The sequence below is a fragment of the Solea senegalensis genome, linkage group LG2, assembly GCF_019176455.1.
Source record: "Solea senegalensis isolate Sse05_10M linkage group LG2, IFAPA_SoseM_1, whole genome shotgun sequence".
Classification (NCBI taxonomy): Eukaryota; Metazoa; Chordata; class Actinopteri; order Pleuronectiformes; family Soleidae; genus Solea; species Solea senegalensis.
The window spans coordinates 36,373,588-36,396,255 of NC_058022.1; the positions used below are offsets into that span (position 1 = coordinate 36,373,588).

The window sequence follows — 22,668 nt, forward strand, 5'->3', positions numbered from 1 at the left end:
TTTCTTCAAAGTATAAACAGCTCAGCATGCAGCCGCCTCTCCACCGCGCTGAACGGCTTGGTCTGGTTTGGTTTGGTGTGGTTTGGTTCGGTTTGGTTCAGTCTGGTTTGGTTTAGTCTGGTCTGGTTTGGTTTGGTTCAGTCTGGTTTGCTCTGGTCTGGTCTGGTCTCAGTGGTCTGGGTTCAGTCTGGTTTGGTCTGGTCTGGACTAAACTGAACTAAACTGAACTTAACTGAACTGAACTGAACTGAACCGAACTGAACCATGATGGAAACACAGCATCATGTGTTCTAGCTCCGCCCTCACTGATGTGTACCATACTGAGCCAAAGTGAACCACTAGAAACCAGACTGATCAGCCACAGACTGAGCAGGAGGAAAAAGACGTCCTCCAGGACTTTACCATTCCAAACTGGACCGAACCATGATGGAAACACAGCAAAAGATGATGGGGGCGGGGTTTCTTTGTCTTTCGGCACCCTTGTTCTAAAGAAGGCACTATGGGTGCTTCACCGTCTTCACTGAAGTCCTCGTCGACGTCCTCGTCTTTCTGCTGCCAAGCTTTTTACTGTCCTCAAGACTTCCTCAAGGATCCTGGTCCACGTCCTGGTCCACGCTCGTGTCCCGCCTCTTATCGCGAGTCTCGGGTCCAGAGTTCGGGGAGATGGAGTTGTGGTCTCTAGAGGTAGAGGTAACTGACCCAGTAGACGATGTTAAAGAGCAGGAAGGAGGTGGGAAAGAAAACCCGGGAGTAGGAATCCAGCTCGCTGATGTTGACGTGGACGCGTCCTTTCCTCCAGCCGCCTTCTTTACACTCGTCGTAGCAGCAGAAGAAGCTCTTGCAGTCTTTCCCGTCCAAACACTCGTACACGCAGTTGTCGTCGTAGTCGTGCCAGAACAGGGAGTTGCTCATGGGCATCATGGTGCGAGGATTACGACCCGAGTTGAAGCTCGTGTAGGCCTGAAAAGACAGGAAGACATAGTTAGCGCTTAGCAACAGCAACGTTCTTACCTGTCCACATGGAGAAAGGTGTTTTAGTCTTTAGTTTAAGAAGAGCTGATGTCTGGCGTTGACGTTGAGACGTCTGAGAGACGACAGGAAGTATGTGTTTAGCCCTAAACAGGTTAGGGCGTGGCCTAACCAGTTAAGGTGGAGCTTCTGTAAAAACTGCAGAACAATTATGATGAATATGTAAAAAACGTAGTAAATATTTTATAGGAGCAGAAAATATTTTGTAATTTGAAAACATGACAAGTTTTGTTTTTTCGATTTTTGATTTGAAAATGTGAAAAAAATCTTTTTTTTGGTAGAATTCTTTTCAAACAGCACATTTTAAAATATGAAGTCATTTTTTGTAAAATGAGTCAAATGTTTTCATACCATCTCAATATTATTGAAATATTTTTGAAAATATTTCTGTAATAACGGTAATATTTTTTAAAATTACCAATGTAAATATACATATACATATAAACATGTAAAAGTAAAAGAAATGTGTAACTTTATTTTGGTGATTTTTACGCGATGACAGGAACATAATAATAATATATAATGATTTTACATTTCCGACCATCGTAATAGCATCAGTGACAGTGTGTGTGTCTCACCATCCTCTGGGTCTTTGCAGGAGGTCTGCGTAGACTGTACGAGTAATAGTTGAGCATGGCGTACTCGATCATGGCGGCGAACACAAACAGGAAGCAGACGGTGACGAACAGGTCCATGGCGGTGACGTAGGAGACTCTGGGCAGCGAGTTCCTGGCCACGGTGCTCAGCGTGGTCATGGTCAGCACCGTGGTGATACCTGCAGAGACACACACACACACGACTCGTTTGTGTGATGGACTCACAAACGTTCTACTTCACAACATTTAACCCCCATGAGACAGGAAACTGTGAGTGTTAGTGAACCACTCACTCTCTCACAGAGAAAACCACTCATTTTAACATCACACACACACACACACACAGGAGCTGCTGGTCCTCTGCTGCCTCGTGTGGTCACTTTGTGTCGCTGAGTTGAGTCTGAACGGATCATTTCAAATGCTGAATTTAACAAAATAAGACATTAGAACTCAGTGATGGAGGCGGCAGTGTGTGTGTGTGTGTGTGTGTGTGTGTGTGTGGGCTTTGGTGTGGGAGAGTGAGTGGTTCACTAACACTCACAGTTTCCTGTCTCACAGTGAGATAAAGACGTGATCATGTTCTTAAAGACACTGACACGTGACTGCTGCGCGTCGTCCTCTCCGTCACTCAGTGAGAGACAGAGACAGCAGGTGTGTGTGTGTGTGTGTGTGTGTGTGTGAGTGTGAGTGTGAGTGAGAGTCTGTGATCGGCCTCGGACAGCAGGAAACATCCCATAATCATCCGTTGTTCAGGTCCTGACGCTGTGATCACAGTCCGGCAGAGCTGTCACTCACAGAGATACGACTGTGACATCATCATCTTTGCGATTTCTATTTGTCTCCATTCTGTCCCTCACACAACAACAGCGTCAGCGGCAGATCCTCGTGGGAACCGTGGCAACTATCACCGTGGAAACATGTCAGTGTGTGTTTGGAGACGTTTATCGAACTCTCACACAGAGGAGCCACGACTTCTTCTTCTTCTAGGAATTATTATTTCTCTCCGTCTTTCATCTCTAACTCTACATGTGCGTGAAAACGAATGAAAATTGTCACGTGAATCCGAACTATCATAAAATTTGTCCCTGAGGTCAAACGCCTGTGCAGCGGCCGAGACTTAGTCACGCAAATTTCAACCATTCGCCATGAAACAGGAAGTGTGCTATAACTTCGCCGTGGCCGTGGGCTGCAGGCGGGGCGTGGGCTGCAGGAGGGGCGGGTGCAGGCGTGCAGGGCGTGGGCTGCAGGAGGGGCGGGGCTGCAGGCGGGCGTGGGGAGGCGCGGGGCTGCAGGCGGGCGTGGGGCTGCAGGCGGGGCGTGGGCTGCAGGAGGGGCGTGGGCTGCAGGAGGGGCGTGGGCTGCGAGGGCCCGCACTACGCTGAAACCCAGTAAGACACAGGAGAAACTAAGTTGCACCAAATTTCAGGAAACATGGTGGAGACGTGTCTCAGCTCAAGACGAACAAAAAGGTCTATGAGGTCAGCCATTTTGAATTTGGTGTCCAACTTGGCACGTTTCGTAAATGAACGGATTCTTCTGGACGCAGGGTTTTGCATAGCGGTGGAAGATTCCCAGTAAATTTCCAGGAAACTTGGGAATATCCCAAATTGGAAACTTTCCATTGGAATTAATGACGACAAAGCTAAAAACAACAACACCAAAGTCACATGACCTGGACACTGGGACTCCTCCCTGTTTCTTTCCTTGGGGACAAAACAGGACAAAGGGGTCAAAGGTCAACATCTGAGACCTTTTCATTTGTTGTGGCATCAGATGACGGAGCTGGAAATGTGCAGGTCTGCACCGCCTCACGCTGGGCGTTACCATGGCAACGCCGAGCACCGCGTTCAAGTAACAACTCCTGCCCTTGATTTGGAACGAGAGACGGTGGACGCCTGCTTTAATGTAACAAGGGGAGGAGGAAGAGGAGGAAGAAGAGGAGGAGAATGAGGGAAAAGTCTAGACGAGAACCAGACCAGTGGAGGCGGCTCAAAATAGACGAGAGCAACTCGTCTCCATGGAAACCAGAGGAGAAAACAGTGGCGAGGATGAAAGAGACACAGAGAGAGAGAGGAGGAGGAAGAGAGCGTGTCCCCGGTGGACACTAACGTCTCTGAGTTTGAAAAGGATTGATTTTGTTTGTGAGGAGATTAAAACTTTATTATTTTATTTATTTTATCACTGAAGTCTGAAACCATGACATTCGCCAAAATCAGACAACTTCAAACTTTATTTACCTCATTTTTTGGGTAAAGAACTTAAAAAAAGAATGGCTGTTTTTAATCAAATGCTGAGTAAGCATAAAAAAATTATTTTTAAGCCCGTTTTATTTTTATATTGTAACAGATTTTTAAAGTATTTACCTTAACGGGATTATTATTTATTTTTCCACAAATCTTTATAATCCCGTCCTAATCCATGATAATAATCTATAGACAATGATATTTTGGCATTCTATAAACCAGTGGTTCTCAAAGAGTGGGTCAGGGCCCACAGATGGTTCACAGAAATGTTTTTTTATTCAAATTTCCTAAACATTTTATGTAAAAATTAACTAACAAAATGTATTTTTATTTATTTTTTGAAAAACCAACTCATCTGAGTCTGAACAGAGTGTAGTGACTCATGAAACCTGTGGGTGGCGCCACATAACGGTCATTTTGTCCTCCGTCAGACAGATGTCGCAGTTATTCCTTGTGCGTTCGTTGTTTTGCGACATCGTGGAACAATTAAGAGTCGTCGCACGTCACCGGTCATTCCCTGACCACTGCTGTGTGTGTGTGTGTGTGTGTGTGTGTTTGACGAGAATAGAGACGCTAACTGTCATTTAAAGACAAGTGGACGGACGAGAGCTTCACTTCTCCAGAGACGTCCACATGTATAGAGAAAAACAAACTAAAATGGACGTTTTTTTTCTGTCTACAATCAAATAATAAATAAATAGAAAAATATTAAAGGGGACATATTATGCAAAATCAACTTTTTAACCATTTCAATACTTATATTTGGGACTCTGGAGGCCCTACCAGTCGCCAAAGTGTGGAAAAAGAATACTCAGTCATGTTTTCGTGGTCCCCCTTAGTGTAAGTAGGCCATAAAACACTCCATGTTGAATTCCCTGCACTTATGACGGCAGCGTGCGCATTTCACCGCAAATGTTACCGCCCCACCAGTAAGTTTACTTCGAGAGCTCCACCTGTTGGTGGCTGCACAGTGGAGCACAGTGTTTTACAGAGGATTTTATATATGAAGCTAATGTGCCGATGATAAAGTCAGCAAACGTGTGTTCGCACCACTTCACATCAGTATTTAGTCAGCGACGTACAAACACACACATTGTTAAGAAAAGGTCACACAGAGGTCATAACTGACCATTCTGACACGTCCTAATTAAACATATTTGTTCAGTACGTCCTCCATGACTGGAGCACACACTCAGTCTGATACAGTCACATACAAAGGTCAGCGGTGGATCAGTGGTGCTGTCCCTAAGTGTTTGTAACTGATTTACAGTTGGACAGTGTTCGGCTCCATCCTTGTGTAGGACGTCTCTTCCTGTGACGCACGCTGTCATGTTGATATTGTCAGAGAACTAGTGGAGGGAGGGGGAGACGAATGAGGGGAGGGAACAGGAGCTGAGCGAGTGAGCGCCGTAAAGAGGACAAATCAGATGTCCCCTTTAAGACAAAAGACTTTTGGAAAAATATCGCATTTTTTCAGCGACAAAATGCAAATCGGATCATCCAAAAAAAAGAATCATCAAGGAAACTACGTCGCACCAACATGTTGAACAAAGACGGCCATTTTGAATTTGCCATCCATCTTGGCGTTTGGTGATTTTCGCAAATGAATGAACTCTTCTGTGATAATCGTGCCAAGATTTAAAAAAAAACACATCAAAGATGCAAAAGGGGCGTGGCCACTGCAATCATTGGAATTTTGGCACAAAACAGGAAGTGAGCTGTGTTCACTGATCTGCTCAAAGCGTTATCCATGACACAAGAGAGGCGGACATGAGAAGTGAGTCAAGGACACAGTGCCACCTGCTGGCAGGACGGCAGCTGCTTTATTCATCTTCATATTTAAGATTAGTTTTCATTTTATTGATGAAGAGTTCATTTCTGTTAATGAATCCAAGTCAGATTGTGGTTTGAAGCGTCAGCTGCTCTCAGCTCTTCACTCTGATCATTATATCACCAAACTTCATCATGGCACAGTCACGAGGGGCGGAGTCAGGTCTCTGACGAGGGGCGGGGTCAGGGGTGTGACGAGGGGTGTGGGAGAGTGAGTGGTTTACAGACGTCAGTTTAACATTGAGCTGATTTAGTAGATTTTGTCAGAATAACATTTATTTTACACCATGAGACCTTTTTCAGCGTCATTAGTCAAAGTCACGGGAAACTTTCAAACTTTCAAAATATGCCAGATATAATATTAAATTGAGCTAAATGAATATGTTCTGTTCTGAAGCAATAAAACCCAAACCTGTTCCTCTCTGAGTGAAGCTGGGGTTTCTGCTTCGGCGTGACAGACAGACAGACAGACGGACGGACGGACAGACAGACGGGACTTCAATATAACTTCTTTATCACCGTGGCGATGTTCCACTGACTGACAGGCTGATGATGAAGGGCAGGATTAAAGTCTGGAGACGTGTGTGTCTGCGTGTGTGTGTGTCTGCGTGTGCGTGTGTGTGCGTGCGTGTGTGTGTGTGTGGTCAGTTTGTAACAAAGTCTTTGTCTTTTAACGCGTTTCACAGGAGGACCAAACGTCCATTTATGTCCTTTTATGTCCACCACCCATAAACACTGTAGAACAACAACGTGTTAGCTCCTCCCACAAACCCGGAGCTGCCGGCGACTAATAGTAACCCTAGTAAGCCCACCTCCTAGGTGGGAGGAGTTTTGTTAAATGAGGTTATGAACATGAAACACAGACATAACCACGGCAACAACTAAACATTAACAAAGCCGGAACATTTCCATGAGAATGAACAGTGCTGCTGCGTGAGTTACCCAGCGCCGTCCGGGCGGGCGTGGCATCGCTCTTGATCCAGAAGGAAACCCAGGACAGAACCACGGTCAGGATACAGGGGATGTACGTCTGGATGGTGAAGTAACCCATTCTTCTGCTGAGGTCAAAGTGCACGGTCATCAACACGTAGTCACCTGATCAGAGAGAGAGAGAGAGAGAGAGGACACAGTCACGTGATCAGAGAGAGAGAGAGAGGACACAGTCACGGATCAGAGAGAGAGAGAGAGAGACACAGTCACGGATCAGAGAGAGAGAGAGAGACACAGTCACGGATCAGAGAGAGAGAGAGAGAGACACAGTCAATGGATCAGAGAGAGAGAGAGAGACACAGTCACGATCAGAGAGAGAGAGAGAGAGGACACAGTCACGTGATCAGAGAGAGAGAGAGAGACACAGTCACGTGATCAGAGAGAGAGAGAGAGGACACAGTCACGTGATCAGAGAGAGAGAGAGAGAGGACACAGTCACGGATCAGAGAGAGAGAGAGAGAGAGAGAGGACACAGTCATGTGATCAGAGAGAGAGAGAGAGAGGACACAGTCACGTGATCAGAGAGAGAGAGAGACACAGTCACGTGATCAGAGAGAGAGAGAGGACACAGATCAGAGAGTGAGGACACAGTCATGATCAGAGAGAGAGAGAGGACAGTCAGGATCAGAGAGAGACACAGTCACAGAGAGAGAGAGAGAGACACAGATCAGAGAGAGAGAGAGAGAGGACACAGTGATCAGAGAGAGAGAGAGAGAGAGAGAGAGAGGACACAGTCGCGTGATCAGAGAGTGAGAGAGAGAGAGAGGACACAGTCACATGATCAAAGAGAGAGAGAGAGAGACGCATGTGCAACAAGGCGTGTGCAGTGTCTGCTATTTACTAAAACGTTAGCAGTGACTAGCAGCTTTTATCAGTTGTATGTGCGTAGCTATTCAGGCTAAAGTTAGTAACACATTCCAAAACTCTCTCAAAACATGTTAAAAATCTGAACTGAAGAATGAAACTAAAGCTAAAGAAGCTAGTGTTAGCAGTTTTTGAGCAGTTAGCATCACCACGCTTTGTTTTTTTTATTGACAGAAAACGAATTTGTTGCATATATTTCTGTTTAATAGAAAGTTAGCATTCACTAGTATCTTTGATCAGTTGTAGGTAAATGGCTAACTAAGCCAAAGTTAGCACTAACATGGTTTGAAAACAATCAAGCTAAAACGTTAGCAGTCACTGGTAACTTTTATAAGCTCTAGCTAGCAAGCTAATTTAAAACTTTACTCAAACATTGGTTAAAAACAAAGTGTTTTTAGTGATTCTTGCGAGCTACATGATACGCAAAAACAAAAATGTAGTTTACTTGTTCTTTATAAACCCGGCAGAGTGACGAGCGTCACAGTGTTGGGGATTCCACGCTCAGGACTTTTTTTTAAACACAGCGCCGCTGAATTGATAACGATGGCGGATTTGCCGCCAGTGCCCCCCGGTGACGATGCGGCCGCAGGATCTGTCCACTCTGTCCTCATTAAAACAGAAGCGTGAGTGTTTGTGAGGAAGCAGAAGACGGAGAAGAAGGGGAGGGAGAATCAGCGGCACTCTCCAAGTTTGTCATGATGTAAATTAATGATTTGATATTTTTAGCCTGGAATCTAATCATCATGCATGTGGAGAGGAGGAAGAGGAGGAGCAGGAGGAAGAGGAGGGGGAGGAGAGTGGGGGTTGAGCTAATAAATGAGAAAACGGTTCATTTTCCACAACAGCGTGAGGTAGATGTGTGTTTGTGATCGACCACAAACGTGAACACAGTGAACGTGATCCATTGCGAACGCGGTCAATCGCAAACGTGAACGTGATCGGTCACAAGCGTGATCGATCATAAGCGTGATCGACCATAAATGTGAACATGGTCGATCATAAAACATGAACACAGTCGATCGTGAACGCGAACGTGGTCAATCACAAACGTGAACGTGGTCGAACGCAAGCGTAAACACGGTGAACACGGTCCATCGCAAACGTGAACGTGGTGAACACAGTTGATCGCAAATGTGAACGTGGTCGATCGCAAACGTGAGTGCAGTCAACGCGGTTGATCGCAAATGTGAATGCGAACAATCGCAAATGTGAACACAGTGAACATGGTTAACCAGGGTTAACCAGGTTAACCTAACCGCCTGTGAATGTGCTGGTGTTATTATTGATGAACGTGTCACAAGCTCAGAAACACAGAGTGAAATCATCACAGACTTTAATCTGGGAGATTAATGTTGGTGAAGAACCTCTTTGTATTTCTACACTAAACCTGACCTCTGACCTGGAAGCAAAGGCTCCGCCTCCTCTCACCTGCCGTGGTGGTGAGGACGTCCGTGGTGTTCCTGAGGCCCATGAAGTCAAACTGGTACAATCTCCAGTATTTCTGATCCGACGTCTCCACTGAGTTTCTCTTCCACTTGTAAATGATCTCGTCTCGCGGGTAACCGTCTGAAAAACAGTTAATAAACATTTAAAATCGTAACCGTCTGAAAAACAGTTAATAAACATTTAAAATCGTAACCGCCTGAAAACAAAGCAAAACATTTAAAATCGTGAAAAAAAAGTTACAAACATTTAAAATCGTAACCGTCTGAAAACAGTTAATAAACAGTTAAAATTCCAACCGTCTGAAAAACAAAGTTAATAAACATTTAAAATCGAACCGCCTGAAAAACAGTTAATAAACATTTAAAATCGTAACGTCTGAAAAACAGTTAATAAACATTTAAAATCAGAACTGAAAACAGTTAATAAACAGTTAAAATCGTGAACTGCCTGAAAACAGTTAATAAACATTAAAATCGAACTTGAAAACAGTTAATAAACATTTAAAATCGTAACCGCCTGAAAACAGTTAATAAACATTTAAAATCGTAACTGCCTGAAAACAGTTAATAAACATTTAAAATCAGAACTTCGAAAACAGTTAATAAACAGTTAAAATCGTAACCGTCTGAAAACAGTTAATAAACAGTTAAAATCGAACCGCTAACCGTCTGAAAAACAGTTAATAAACATTTAAAATCGTAACCGTCTGAAAAACAGTTAATAAACAGTTAAAATCGTAACCGTCTGAAAAACAGTTAATAAACAGTTAAAATCGTAACCGTCTGAATTAATAAACAGTGGAAAAACAGTTAATAAACATTTAAAACATGTCGGAAAAACAGTTAATAAACAGTAACTGTCTGAAAAACAGTTAATAAACATTTAAAATCGTAACAAATCTGAAAAGTTATTCTGAAAAACAGTTAATAAACATTTAAAATCGTAACCGTCTGAAAAACAGTTAATAAACATTTAAAATCGTAACCGTCTGAAAAACAGTTAATAAACATTTAAAATCGTAACTGTCTGAAAAAAACACGTCAAAACAGTTGTTAAACATTTAAAATCACTTTCTTTATTCACCATCATGTAACGCATTATTTTTGTATGATCTAATTTGGACAAAAGAAAAAGAAGCAATAATAATAAATGAAGAACTTCCGGGTCAGCTGATGCCACTTCCTGTTACTTTATGTTTCCTGGTCACTGAGGTCACTTCCTCTTTACCACCTGAGAAAGAAGCACACATGGTCTAAATCTGGATTAAACACACAACATGAATGTTTCACCAGTCAGTGGTGAGTTATTTACTTCTGTTTTGTTTTCGCATATTAACTTTTGTTTGTTGGTTTGTTAGCATTTTTGCCTATTAGATTTCGTTTGTTAGCATTTTTGCCTATTAGATTTCGTTTGTTAGCATGTTTGCCCATTAGATTTTGTTTGTTAGCATGTTTGAGTTTGTATGTTAGCCCATTAGATTTTGTTTGTTATCATGTTAGCCCATTAGCTTTTTGTTTATTAGCATGTTTGCATTTGTACGTTATCCCATTAGATTTTTGTTTGTTAGCATGTTAGCCCATTATTTTGTTTGTTGGCATGTTTGCCCCATTAGATTCCTGTTTGTTAGCATGTTAGCCCTTTAGTTTTGATTGTTAGCATTTTAGTATTTGTATGTTAGCCCATTAGCTTTTGTTTGTCAGCATGTTTGCATTTGTATGTTAGCCCATTAGAATTTGTTTGTTAGCATGTTAGCCCATTAGCTTTCTGTTAGTTAGCATGTTGGCATTTTCTGTTAGCCTGTTGGCACTGGCTTGTTTAAATAGATTTAACAATGTTTATTTATAGATTACAATAATGATTGTTGAATATTATGAACATAAACAGATTTAATTTAAAGTCTTGATTAATTTCACCTTCTGATCTTTTATTAATATGTCAGTTTTGTTTTAAATGAGTGTTTTTGATGGAGAGTTTAGAACCAGGACCAGGACCAGGACCAGACTGTGGTAGGACATTAAACTTTTGAACTTTGGAACTTAAAACTGGAACAAAAGTACGATCATTTTTGCTTTGTTTTTTTTGTTTTTTATTTACTTTCTGACAAAGTTATTGAAGCTGCATGTTGTGTTGTTGTGTTTGATCACCGCGCTCCTCCTGTCACATATTTGTTCACCTTATAATTCATTCGTGTAGAAATAAGAGTGATTTTTAATAAGATCATAAATGAGTCCAGTGTTGTTCAAACACAGACGTTTCAATGTCTTTATTTCCACTTTTGTTGGTTGTTAAATGAGCGTCTGCTCGTCTGTGGAAAAAAACCAGACACTAATTATGTAAATGTCCTCGTTTTGGAGGACGACCGTGTTTGACCAGGAAGAGGAAATGAGTCTGATGAAAAGAAACAGAACTGCTGTGATGTTTCACACAATCATCTGCACTGCCAACACTCTCACCCTTTCACTGTCGTCATAGTTACAAGTGTTACACTCTCTGATTCTGTCTCAACTTGTCCTTCAGATGAAAAACAGCTGGGACCTTTACGTAAAGTAACACAGAGTAGGACTAGCTCTCAGCCCTGCGCCCCCTGCAGGTGGTAAAAAGTATTGTTTGTTACAACTGTCGCAATAAAATGATAAAAACAAAGAAAAATCTCGTAAAATCAGGACACGGGAAAAGTGCATGTTTTTAAATCACAGCCACTGACTTTGGCTGGTTTTCTGCTAACAGACAGTAGGGGGCAGTAGAAACAGCCGCCAATCTCTCTGACTCCGATGCTGTTAAATTAGGATTTCAGCTTTAGACCCCGCCCACACATTTTGGTCCCGTTCTGGTCCTTCTCACAAATCTTGGGTGTTTTGTAATTTGCGATCATTTTTGAGGAAGTTAACGTGCAGAAAAACTCTTGAAACGTTGTACGGAGGTCAGGTCTGGTGAAAATGGCATCCTGGCATAGTGCCCGAAACTGTGCGTTGCTCAAGGGCTCTATAGCGCCCTCAAGGTGAAAACTGAGCCAAAATTAAGTTTCACCGAATTTCCCGAAACTTGGTGGGAAGATGTTATCGACCAAGACGAACAAAAAAGTCGATTGGAACCACGATCTCAACGAACAGGAAGTCGGCCATTGTGAATATTGGTGTCCATTTTGGTGTCCAGTCGCCACACGAGATACTCATTGACCCCCAGGTCATGTCAGTTGTTTGAGAGGCGTGGTCTCGTCTGTGTTCAGGACGAGGAGCATCCATCATGAGCCGTAATGAAGCCACTTCTAGTTCTTTGCTTGTCGACGTCGTGCAGCGTCGTCCGTGTGGAAGAGAGGATTGTGTGTTTGGACGCTGGTGGAATCTCAGCTTCATTATCAGATGTGACTCTGGAGGGAGATTATCCGTCACCTCTCCTCCTCCTCCTCCTCCTCCGCTGCTCGTCTTCATCTCACTAACCGTCTGCTGTGAAATGTGTAATTCTCAGGGTTTAGCAGACGCAGTTGAACGCGGTCCAAACACTTGCTGCTCACTTTGTGTCTGACACTGTGTTTGTGGCAGAAACTGAAGTCATCAACAAATGTTGCTAAATGTTACGCACTGTACCTTTACCGTGTGTGTGTGTGTGTCTGCGCGCGCACACACACACACACACACTGCCACCTACTGTCTGATGATGTTTTCATGAGCAGTTTTAATTTCAGAGTTAATGACGGAGAATATAAACACGTGATGATTAAAAACCCCACACACACTCGAGTTAGCATCGCGATCATCGTTCACCAACATACAGTCCTGGTGATTTATTTTTTGAAGTGCCACAAGGGGGAGCTGTGTCTTTTTCCACAACCTCATGATTTATAACCAGCTTATGTAAGATTCTTGTTTTTCACTTTAAACGCTTTACAAAATATTATAGTGTGTGTGTGTGTGTGTGTGTGTATATATTACATACACATATATATTCTCATTATTTAGTAACATTACAGTTTTTTTTCCCTTGTGAATATTTTGTTTGATTGTGTAAATAATTCTCAGCACAAAGACAAATCGTCGTCTTAAACTTTTCCATGTGAGTGAGAACTTTTCAAGAACCAGGACATTCACATGATAATATAACATATATTGATATAGATGAGTGACAGCAGCTGTGTGTGTGTGTGTGTGTGTGTGTGATATTATGGGATGGCCCTGTCGTCTCTCAGCCTCAGGTGTTTTCTCTGATCCAGTGGAACGAGTCGCTGTTGCTTGTTGTTGTGTGAAATTTCCTCAGAGAACAATGTTCTCATGTCTTTTCTCCACCAGCTCAAAATCAACAAAAACCCACTTTCATTTTCTCTGACGACCTTTAAATCACAACTTTATCGACACAGACACGCGTTTCCTTTTTCTCCGCCTGAGAAAGCAAACGCTCTGTCACCGCCCACGCTCGCTGCATAATATACTATATTATATATATATATGTATGTCTATATGTGTGTATGTATATATGTATACACACATATACATACGTACGTATGTATATGTGTGTATATATACATATGTACACACATATATGTAGATATATGTGTGTATATATGAATATATACACGTATGTATGTGTGTGTATATATACATACATATGTGTGTATATATACATACATATGTGTGTATATATACATACATATACACATATACATACGTGTGTGTGTGTATATATATACACATGTATGTAGATATATGTGTATATGTATACACATATATACATACGTATGTGTATATACATACATACGTATGTATGTTTATATATACACATATATGTATGTGTATATATACACATATATGTATACATCTGTAGAAACCTCCTCCTGTATCATCTGCATAGAAACGGACTTTTTCAACAAAACAACAAATAACCCTGGACACAGTTCATTTTACAACATTTAAATCACAGCAGGGTCAATTTTCAGCTTCTTAAATGTGAATATTTCCTGTTTTCTTTGCTCCCAAATAAACTAAGAAATCATTAATACTGAATCATTCTCATGTTTGTGGACAAAAACAAGGAAATTTGAGAAACATCATTGTTTACATTTTTTCACATTTTGTGAACCAAAGTAATGAATTCATGGGGAAACTAATCATTATTAGTTAAATGAATATTAATGTCACTAATAATAATCATCATTAGTTACATTAATATTCATATTTCCTGTCTGACTTAAATCAAACCTGTAGTTCCTGCTGCTTCCTCGTCTATGTTTTGCTTTTAAAGCATTTTCTTGGCAGGTGTAGTCATGCGTGAACATTTGTTTATTTTCTTTGCTCGTGTGTCTGTCTGTCTGTCTATCTGTCTGTCTGTCTGTGTGTGCGTGTCTGTCTGTCTGTGCGGCCAAAACTCACAGCTGGAGAAGACGAGAGGACAGGAGTGTTCGTCCATCGGGAAATTATGGAGCTGCAGCTGGCATTCTGCATTGATGGTCATCCTGTACGCACACGCACGCACGCACACGCACACCGCACACACACACACACACACACACAGAGAAACACTTAGACAATTACATTCACGGCAGCCAAAATGCTCCGGATCCTTCATTTCGCGGTCCATGAAGCACACGGTGTGTTCGTCTTTGTTTATATCACGTTGTGCTCTTCGTCTTCTTCTTCTTCGTCTTCTTCGTCTTCATCATGGATGTCAGAGACGCAGTAAAACCAATCCACACTTTCTCGTCTTGATTGTTTTCGTCTTATAAAATCTAAAAGATTGAGTGCAGATTACACAGGACTGTACCAGCGTGTGATCACACTGTCAATAACTCAGTAACTCAAGAATAATCTCTCGCTCCATCTTAATCCAAACGTACGTGTAGAGTGAAATAAAAAAGTGCTGAGAGTTTTATCCCTCATCATCATCATCATCGTCATCATGGTCATCATCATCAATCTCTCAAATATTTCGGAAATCTAACACAAAATGATTTATTCTGAAAGAAAATAATCCACAATGTTTTTCTTCTTAATGGTTTCAGTCATTGCTCAGATTAGGGATTACGGTGGGCTGCAGTGTGACCTATGACCTCAGAAAGTGTCCTCAAATGTAGCTCTGTTGTCGCTAACGATGTGAATTAGTGCGTGCTGCAGCCCGTAGGGGGCGCCCTCTGTGTCAGAGTGGAGTGGAAACAGAAAGAAGTCGGTTCTGAGCCAGATTACGTGATTGTTTTTATCGTCACCTCAGAGTGTAGAGTATCTTCCCGTTGTTCCAGATCCGCAGCAGCTGATTGGGCGTCGTAATCCAGTGAGAATCAGCAGTTTTAGAATTCCTGAAGATGGTGTCGGGCAGCCAGATCAGGCCCACCATGTTACTGTGAACCAGAGACGGAGACGTGAGGACTCTTCACACTAAAGTGTGTTCATTCATTCATTCATCCATTCATTCATTCATGCCACACACGCGGGCGTCTGCACCTGTTGAGGGTGAGAATCCTCATGCTACTGCTGTTGTAGCGCAGACGTGTGTCCACCCAGGTCTGAGCGAAGATGATGTCGATCTGATATTCCTGTGAGGGAAGAGGACAAGATCAGAGGAGACAACTGCAGCTAAACATAGAGGACAGGAGACACGGACGCGAGACGTGTCCACAGAACTGGCCGCGGACGACGTTCTTTAGCGTTTACGCTTAAAAACAGCAGAAGATCGTCTGTGTTGGTTCTGGAGAACGTCCAAAGTGATATTTGCATCTGAAATCTTTGTGGACACATGGAGACGCTTTAACAAAAACGTCACTTTAGTTTGTCCAACTGTCCATGAGTTTACTCAACAGCAGAGGAAACCGACAGACGAGTGTCCAAAGAGCTGCTTTTGTCTTCTGAGTGAACCGTAAAAGACAAGAGTCAAAGTGTCCAGCAGTCAGTGGACAGACTTCAGACCAGTGTCATTCAGGACGAGTGAACTCAATAAACATCAAACGACCTGGAAAAGTTCCAGAAAAGCACTTTTAATCTTTCATTAATGAACCCCATTTATTTATGAGGGTTTTAAAGGAAACTTTCCACGGGAATTTAGGCTTGGGAAATATTCCAATCACTGTCCTCAGAGAGTAGATAAAGACGCGACCATGTGACCAATCACTGGTAGATAAAAATATTCCAGATAAAGACGCACCCATGATAGATAAAGACCGTTACATGACCGAGATAGATAACTAGACGTAGATAAAGACGCCATTAGAGATAAAGACGACGTTAGATAAAGACGCCAACCATGTGGCGAGATACGACCATGTGACGATAAAGAGCGCCATGTGACGTATGTTACGTGACAGATAAAGCGACTATGGACATGTGAGATAAAGACGCCATGTGACGAGATACGACCATAGATAAAGACGCACCATGTGACGAGATGAAGACGCACCATGTGATAGATAGATGATGGCCGCACCATGTGACGTAGATGAACGACATGTGACATAGATAAGACACCATGTGATCGAGATGAAGACGACATGTGACGTAGATAAAGAACGATGTGACGATAAAGACCCGTAGATAAAGATGTGACGAGATAAAGACGCCGTATGTGACGAGATGAAGACGTAATTCATGTGACGATGAAGACGCGATTATGTGACGAGATAAAGACGCCACTAGAGTAAAGCGACATGTGATCGATGAAGATCATGGACGTAGATAAAGAACCATGGACGGATAAAGGCGTAGATAATAATGAAGCGACCATGTGACGATGGCGTGAGATAAACGATCATGTAAAGACGGCGTAGACGGACGAGATATGACATGTGACGTGAGATGACGCAGTGACAGCATGTGACCATGTGGCGTCGATGGCGATGATGTGAGATGAGTGAGATAGAGCGTGACGCGGATTGAAGATAAGGACGACATGGACGCACGATGATGATAAAGACGCGAGTAAAGATGTAGATAAAGACGTAGACGATAAAGACGACCATGTGACGTGATAAAGATATGTGAAGGACGATCGATGACGTAGATGACGTGATAAAGGTGAGATAGGACGACCATGTGACGTAGATTTGATCAGGTTCATGTTTTTGTTTCATCTCATTTAAAGTACAGTAGGTGACTCACGGCGCCGCCTACTTTTCTGCCAAAACCACACAGATGCACCCTGACCTTCAGAATAAAAGACTTCCTGTTGTTACTGTCAACCTGCGTGACCTTTACACAGGCATACACGACACGTACTGTGACGTACAGGTTCATGTTTTTGTTTCATCTCATTTAAAGTACAGTAGGTGACTCACGGCGCCGCCTACTTTTCTGCCAAAACCACACAGATGCACCCTGACCTTCAGAATAAAAGACTTCCTGTTGTTACTGTCAACCTGCGTGACCTTTACACACGTACGTACACACACACACACGTTCAGCTTCATTGTTTTATTTTAGGGTTTAAAATATTCACACTGAGGAAACATCATGTCATCTCAACACTGAACATTATAATAATATATATATATATATACTGTGTATGTGTGTGTGTGTGTATATATATATGTATATACATATTTATGTGTATATATTAATGTTATCAGGAGAATGTAAAGAAACATCATCATCATCATCATCATCATCATCATTGTAAGTCACAACTCCACTTTTTTATTCATTGACAACAGTTTTGTTTAAAATGTGAAGATTCTCTCGTTTCTTTGCTTCATAAAACAAAGAAATCATAATCCGTAATAATCTGAGGTGCACCTCACTCTGAACAGAGGTCACAGAGAGGTCAAACATGAGCAACACACACACAATGAGACAGAAGAAAAGTGATAATTGCATTTTCCTTTGATGGAACTCAGAGCCTCAAAATACAATTATGTGAAATCATGAGGTTACATTTGGGTAAATTAACTCAACATGCGACCTTTGACCTTCACTGCAATCTTCACTCACACACACACACACAGGAAAAACCTGCAGAGGTTTCACAGAAGCTTTTAACAAACACGTGTGTGTGTGTGTGTGTGTGTGTGTGTGTGTGTGTGTGTGTGTGTGTGTGTGTGTGTGTGTGTGTGTGTGTGTGTGTGTGTGTGTGTGTGTGTGTGTGTGTGTGTGTGTGCGTGTGCGTGTGTGTGTGATCGAAGAACCTCTTATGACGTGAGTTTGTACAAGAAATGTTTATGGTGCATTTAAATTGACGCCAAATCCCTAATCTGGATTAGATCTGGGTAAAATGTTGTGTGATAGTGGAGAGTCTGATCCTGCACATGTTTACCAAAGTTTGTACAAATCCGGAGATATTTTAGTTTATTTGACATTTTAAGAGAATGGGATTTCTCAAAGTTTGACGATTGTTAGCAACGTCACCACAGCGGTGTAGATTATCACACGAGCGTGATAATCTACACCGCGCTGTGTAGATTATCACGCTATAATCTACACATGACAAGAAAGTTACATTGATCCGTTGACCAACTCACAGATAAATTCACGCACACCGGAAAGTTCATATTAAAAATGTCATTTGCAACACGGCTTTTTAAGATTCTACTAACAAACACATGAATGTGAGTGAGTGAGTGAATGAGTGAGTGAGTGAGTGCCTTACTAAAACAGCTGCATCTGTCTTCTTAGAGCGGAGAGGACACTGTGTCCTTCAGTCTCTACACACTCAATTATTCTGCTGAGAGCACACGCACACACACGCACGCACACACAGGCACAGGCACACGCGCACACGCACACGCACACGCACACATGTACCTTTACAAGTGGATTTAATCAACGCTTCATGTTAAAAAAATCCACCTGTTTCTAATGAGTCAATCACAGAAAGTGGATCATCAGGATTGAAGTGATTGATGCGACAGGAAGAAGCTGTCAGAGTTTCAAAATAAAAAATCAAAAAAGAAAGAAAGTCAAAAACCTGGAAATGTTCACATTTAAGACGTTTACTAAACTAAACTTAGTGTTAGGACTAACATTAGCTTTAGACCTGATGGTCAAAGGTGGTTCCTGCCTTTGGCAGCAAATGAGGACCTCAAGGTACAGTTGTGGGACCCACAGCCACATGTTGGAACTCATGGCTCAGAGCTAAGACCTGAACATTTATTCACTTTTTGTCACAAAATTGTGGACTAAATATCCAGTTTGTCCCTCGGTCCATGAGGCCACGCTTTACGACCCCTAACTTTTTGACCAGGCCGCAGTCAGGCTTCAAGAGTGCAGTAAGGCCTCACTGTCCAAATATGCTGGGCCCAACATTTGTTTGGACCTCACAGCTCCACGTTTAGACCTCACGTTTGGACCTCATGTTTGGACCTCACAGCTCCACGTTTAGACCTCACGTTTGGACCTCATGTTTGGACCTCAGGCTCCGCGTTTGGACCTCACGTTTGGACCTCACAGCTCCACGTTTGGACTTCACGTTTGGACCTCATGTTTGGACCTCAGCTCCACGTTTGGACTTCACGTTTGGACCTCACGTATGGACCTCACAGCTCCACGTTTGGACTTCACATGTTTGGACCTCACAGCTCCACGTTTGGACTTCCTCATGTTTGGACCTCACAGCTTTGGACTTCACGTTTGGACCTCATGTTTGGACCTCACAGCTCCACGTTTGGACTTCACGTTTGGACCTCACAGCTCCGTTTGGACACCTCACCGCTCCGTTTGGACCTTTTGGACCTCACAGCTCCCGTTTGGACTTCACTTTTGGACCTCACACTTTGGACCTTTGGACCTCACGTTTGGACCTCACAGCTCCACGTTTGGACCTCACAGCTCCACGTTTGGACTTCACCTTTGGACCTCACGTTTGGACCTCACAGCTCCACGTTTGGACCTCATGTCTTGGCCACTACATTTGGAGTCTGAAGCTCAGGTGGTTTTGAGTCTCCAGACTTGGTTTTTGGACCCTGATGTTTCAGATCCAGAACTATAAAAGTTTGACAGATCCGTTAATTCTGCTTCTTTTGTCGTTTGACTGTGAACGTGTGAACATGAGCTGAGAGAAAAAGTGCTTTTACATCTGGGGATATTTTATGTTGCCTAGCAACAGCCTGGACTCAGCATCTGCTGAATCCAGAGATAAAGTGCTTTCATTATCACGTCTCAGTTAATATTTGTAAAGACGTGTGTTTGAGCGAGGACTTCATTGACCTCTGTCTGTCTGTCTGTCTGTGTGCGTGTGTGTGAGAGAGAGCATGAATACGACTTTATATAAAATGAGTGGCTGAATTTTGCTTTCATTTAGTTTTTTGGCTTTAATCCACCTTCACATGCTCGATTTCAGGAAATTATCTTAACAAAAAATCGCGATAAGATATTTTTTCATTAAAAAACGGAAAAAGAAGCAAAGAAATCTGTGAGATCGCCCCCTTCTGTCGAGCAGCTGTCATAGCAGAATAGCGCCATACTTGCTCATTTGCATAATCCACAGGAAAAATGACCTTAATCCCTAATCTATTAACATAAATGATGACAATTAAAGATGAAATAAATCATGAAAGAATTAAAGGGGAATAAGAATCTAAATACCAGGGATTAATGTTAATCTAATACAGATTAGCCTTAAAAATATTGATTATTAATGAATGAAAATGAGGAGAAATGAGAGGGTGATGAGGCGGAGTCTCACCATGTCGATGGACGACACAGGACCGATGCTGTTCACGTAGATTCCCACGTCGATGATTGTCGGTTTCACTGCGAGAGAAGAAGAGTGAGTGAGTGAGTGAGTGAATGAGTGTTTCATTCACTCATCTGTCCTCCAACAATCCTTACTCTGTCACCGTGGCAGATGAAAACAATCTGTTTCCTCCCTTCATTCATTCACTCACTCATTCACTCATTCACGCTGCTCACAGGGGAAAACAAATCTCCCTCATGTTTCCTGGAGCACACTCTGCGTTGCCATGGTGATGAACAGCATTTCCAGGCAGCACGTCATCGAGATTTTAAAAGAAAATCATCTCAAAATGTCTGCGCTGGATTATTCATTCATTCATCTTTATTGTATTCACTCACTCACCGGACAGGTGGTGTTTACGTGAGCGTGTTGTTGCCGCAGCAACCGGTAGCTGTTGTGTTGGGTGGTAAATGTGAGCAGGGGTGGAGCTAGGGGCTGTGGGGGCGACACTGACCAGGGGCCCAAATCATCCTCCTCTCTCTCCTTCCTCCTCCTCTTCCTCCTCCTCTTCTTTTCTCTCTCTTCTCCTGGTCCTGATTCATAACAAATGTCTCCTTCTGTGTGTGTGTGTGTGTGTGTGTGTGTTGATTGATGAATTATTTGATAAAATAAGATTTTAAAGTGTGCGAATGACAAAAAAAAGTGCAATTTATTTTAATTCCATAGTGAATGTTTAAATTTAGCCCAAAGGAGAAATGAAGGTGAGTTCATGCTACTGTAGCACAGACGTTTCAATATGTGAACAAAACAAATAAGAACGTGACACTGGAGGGAAAAGTCACTACAATCGATGGGGATCGTCCTCAGGGGAGTGGGAATGTTTTAAACCCAGTATTGATGTTGATATTTCAGTCTGCACGTGTGTCGTGGAATACATCGCAAACATCTAATCACTTTTTCTTCTCTCACACCAAACCTGTGTGTGTGTGTGTGTGTGTGTGATGTTAAAATCACTGATTTTCTCTATGGGGTTTGGTGTGGGAGAGTGAGTGGTTCACTAACTTCAATGTCAACGTGTTCTTCACACATCGTAGACTTAAACTGACGTAGATAAAGACACTAAAATCTCGTTAATCCACTCCAGCCACGTCACCACGCATTAATGTGACCTTTTAAATGTGAAATCTACTCCCACTCCCTTTCTCTTTCCACACTCAGGACACATTTACAGATTATTCTGATTTCTTTTGCTTTAATAAAAGCTTTCACTCGATATTAAGTGAGGAAATCACAAACGATTCAGCTGCTAATTGATCGTCAGCGAGAGCAGAGGAAGTGACAGACAGGAAACAGCTGCAGAGCCACGATATCTGACACACACCTGCTTCTAATCTCACACACACACACACACACACAAAAGACAAATCAGAGCTGCGACATGGAAGCCTTTCACTCACTCACTCACTCACTCACTCACACACACACACACACACACACACACTCACACTCACACTCACAGATATAATTGTGAGGCAGTAATAGCTGATATGATTGCTGCAACCTGGTCACTCGGCGTGGATCAATAGCTTGTTAGCTGTGGATGATTACAGCCTGGCGCTGATCTCACACACACACACACACACACACACAGTCAGGTTGTTGTGTATTTGCATGCAGAACCTAATTAAAGGGATTTCTCCTGAGTTTGAATCTGATACGCTTGACTTCTTTCTCCCTCTTTTATTTCATTTCCTTCAGGAAAAAGTTGAGGGATTTAAAATAAGAAGACTTTATTTTTGTTTATTTATTGTTTTAAGCCTAATCTAATGTTGTGTCTCTGATAAATATACACAAATTATTTTACAACAAAGGGAAGATGATTTATACAAGAGAACACATGCGTCACAGGTAAAATTCTCCACTCAGTGTCCGTGTACTCCCTAAAACAAATGTTTAGCTGTGAGTTAGCATTCTTAGCACAGTTATAGTTCTGTTTTAAGTCTGTGTACTTCCTAAAACGAAGGTTTAGCTGTGAGTTAGCATTCTTAGCACAGTTATAGTTCTGTTTTAAGCCTGTGTACTCCCTAAAA

The 22,668-nt window shown here is 42.3% G+C and overlaps 1 protein-coding gene across 2 annotated transcripts; it reads right to left on the reverse strand.

The window, feature by feature from the left end:
- Positions 1 to 178: 178 nt before the first annotated feature.
- LOC122765025 (gamma-aminobutyric acid receptor subunit gamma-3-like) lies at positions 179 to 20,735 on the reverse strand. Of its 2 annotated transcripts, none has more exons than XM_044019051.1 (8): positions 20,588 to 20,735; positions 15,424 to 15,515; positions 15,189 to 15,320; positions 14,359 to 14,441; positions 8,981 to 9,118; positions 6,641 to 6,793; positions 1,608 to 1,804; positions 179 to 960 (listed from the first exon to the last, which is right to left on the reverse strand). In XM_044019051.1, the coding sequence occupies exons 1-8, from the start codon at positions 20,702 to 20,704 to the stop codon at positions 679 to 681; spliced, it is 1,194 nt and encodes a 397-aa protein (XP_043874986.1). In that variant the 5' UTR covers positions 20,705 to 20,735; the 3' UTR covers positions 179 to 678. The 2 variants fall into 2 exon arrangements, with proteins under 2 accessions (XP_043874986.1, XP_043874987.1); XM_044019052.1 differs by having other exon boundaries at positions 179 to 1,011.
- Positions 20,736 to 22,668: the final 1,933 nt, after the last annotated feature.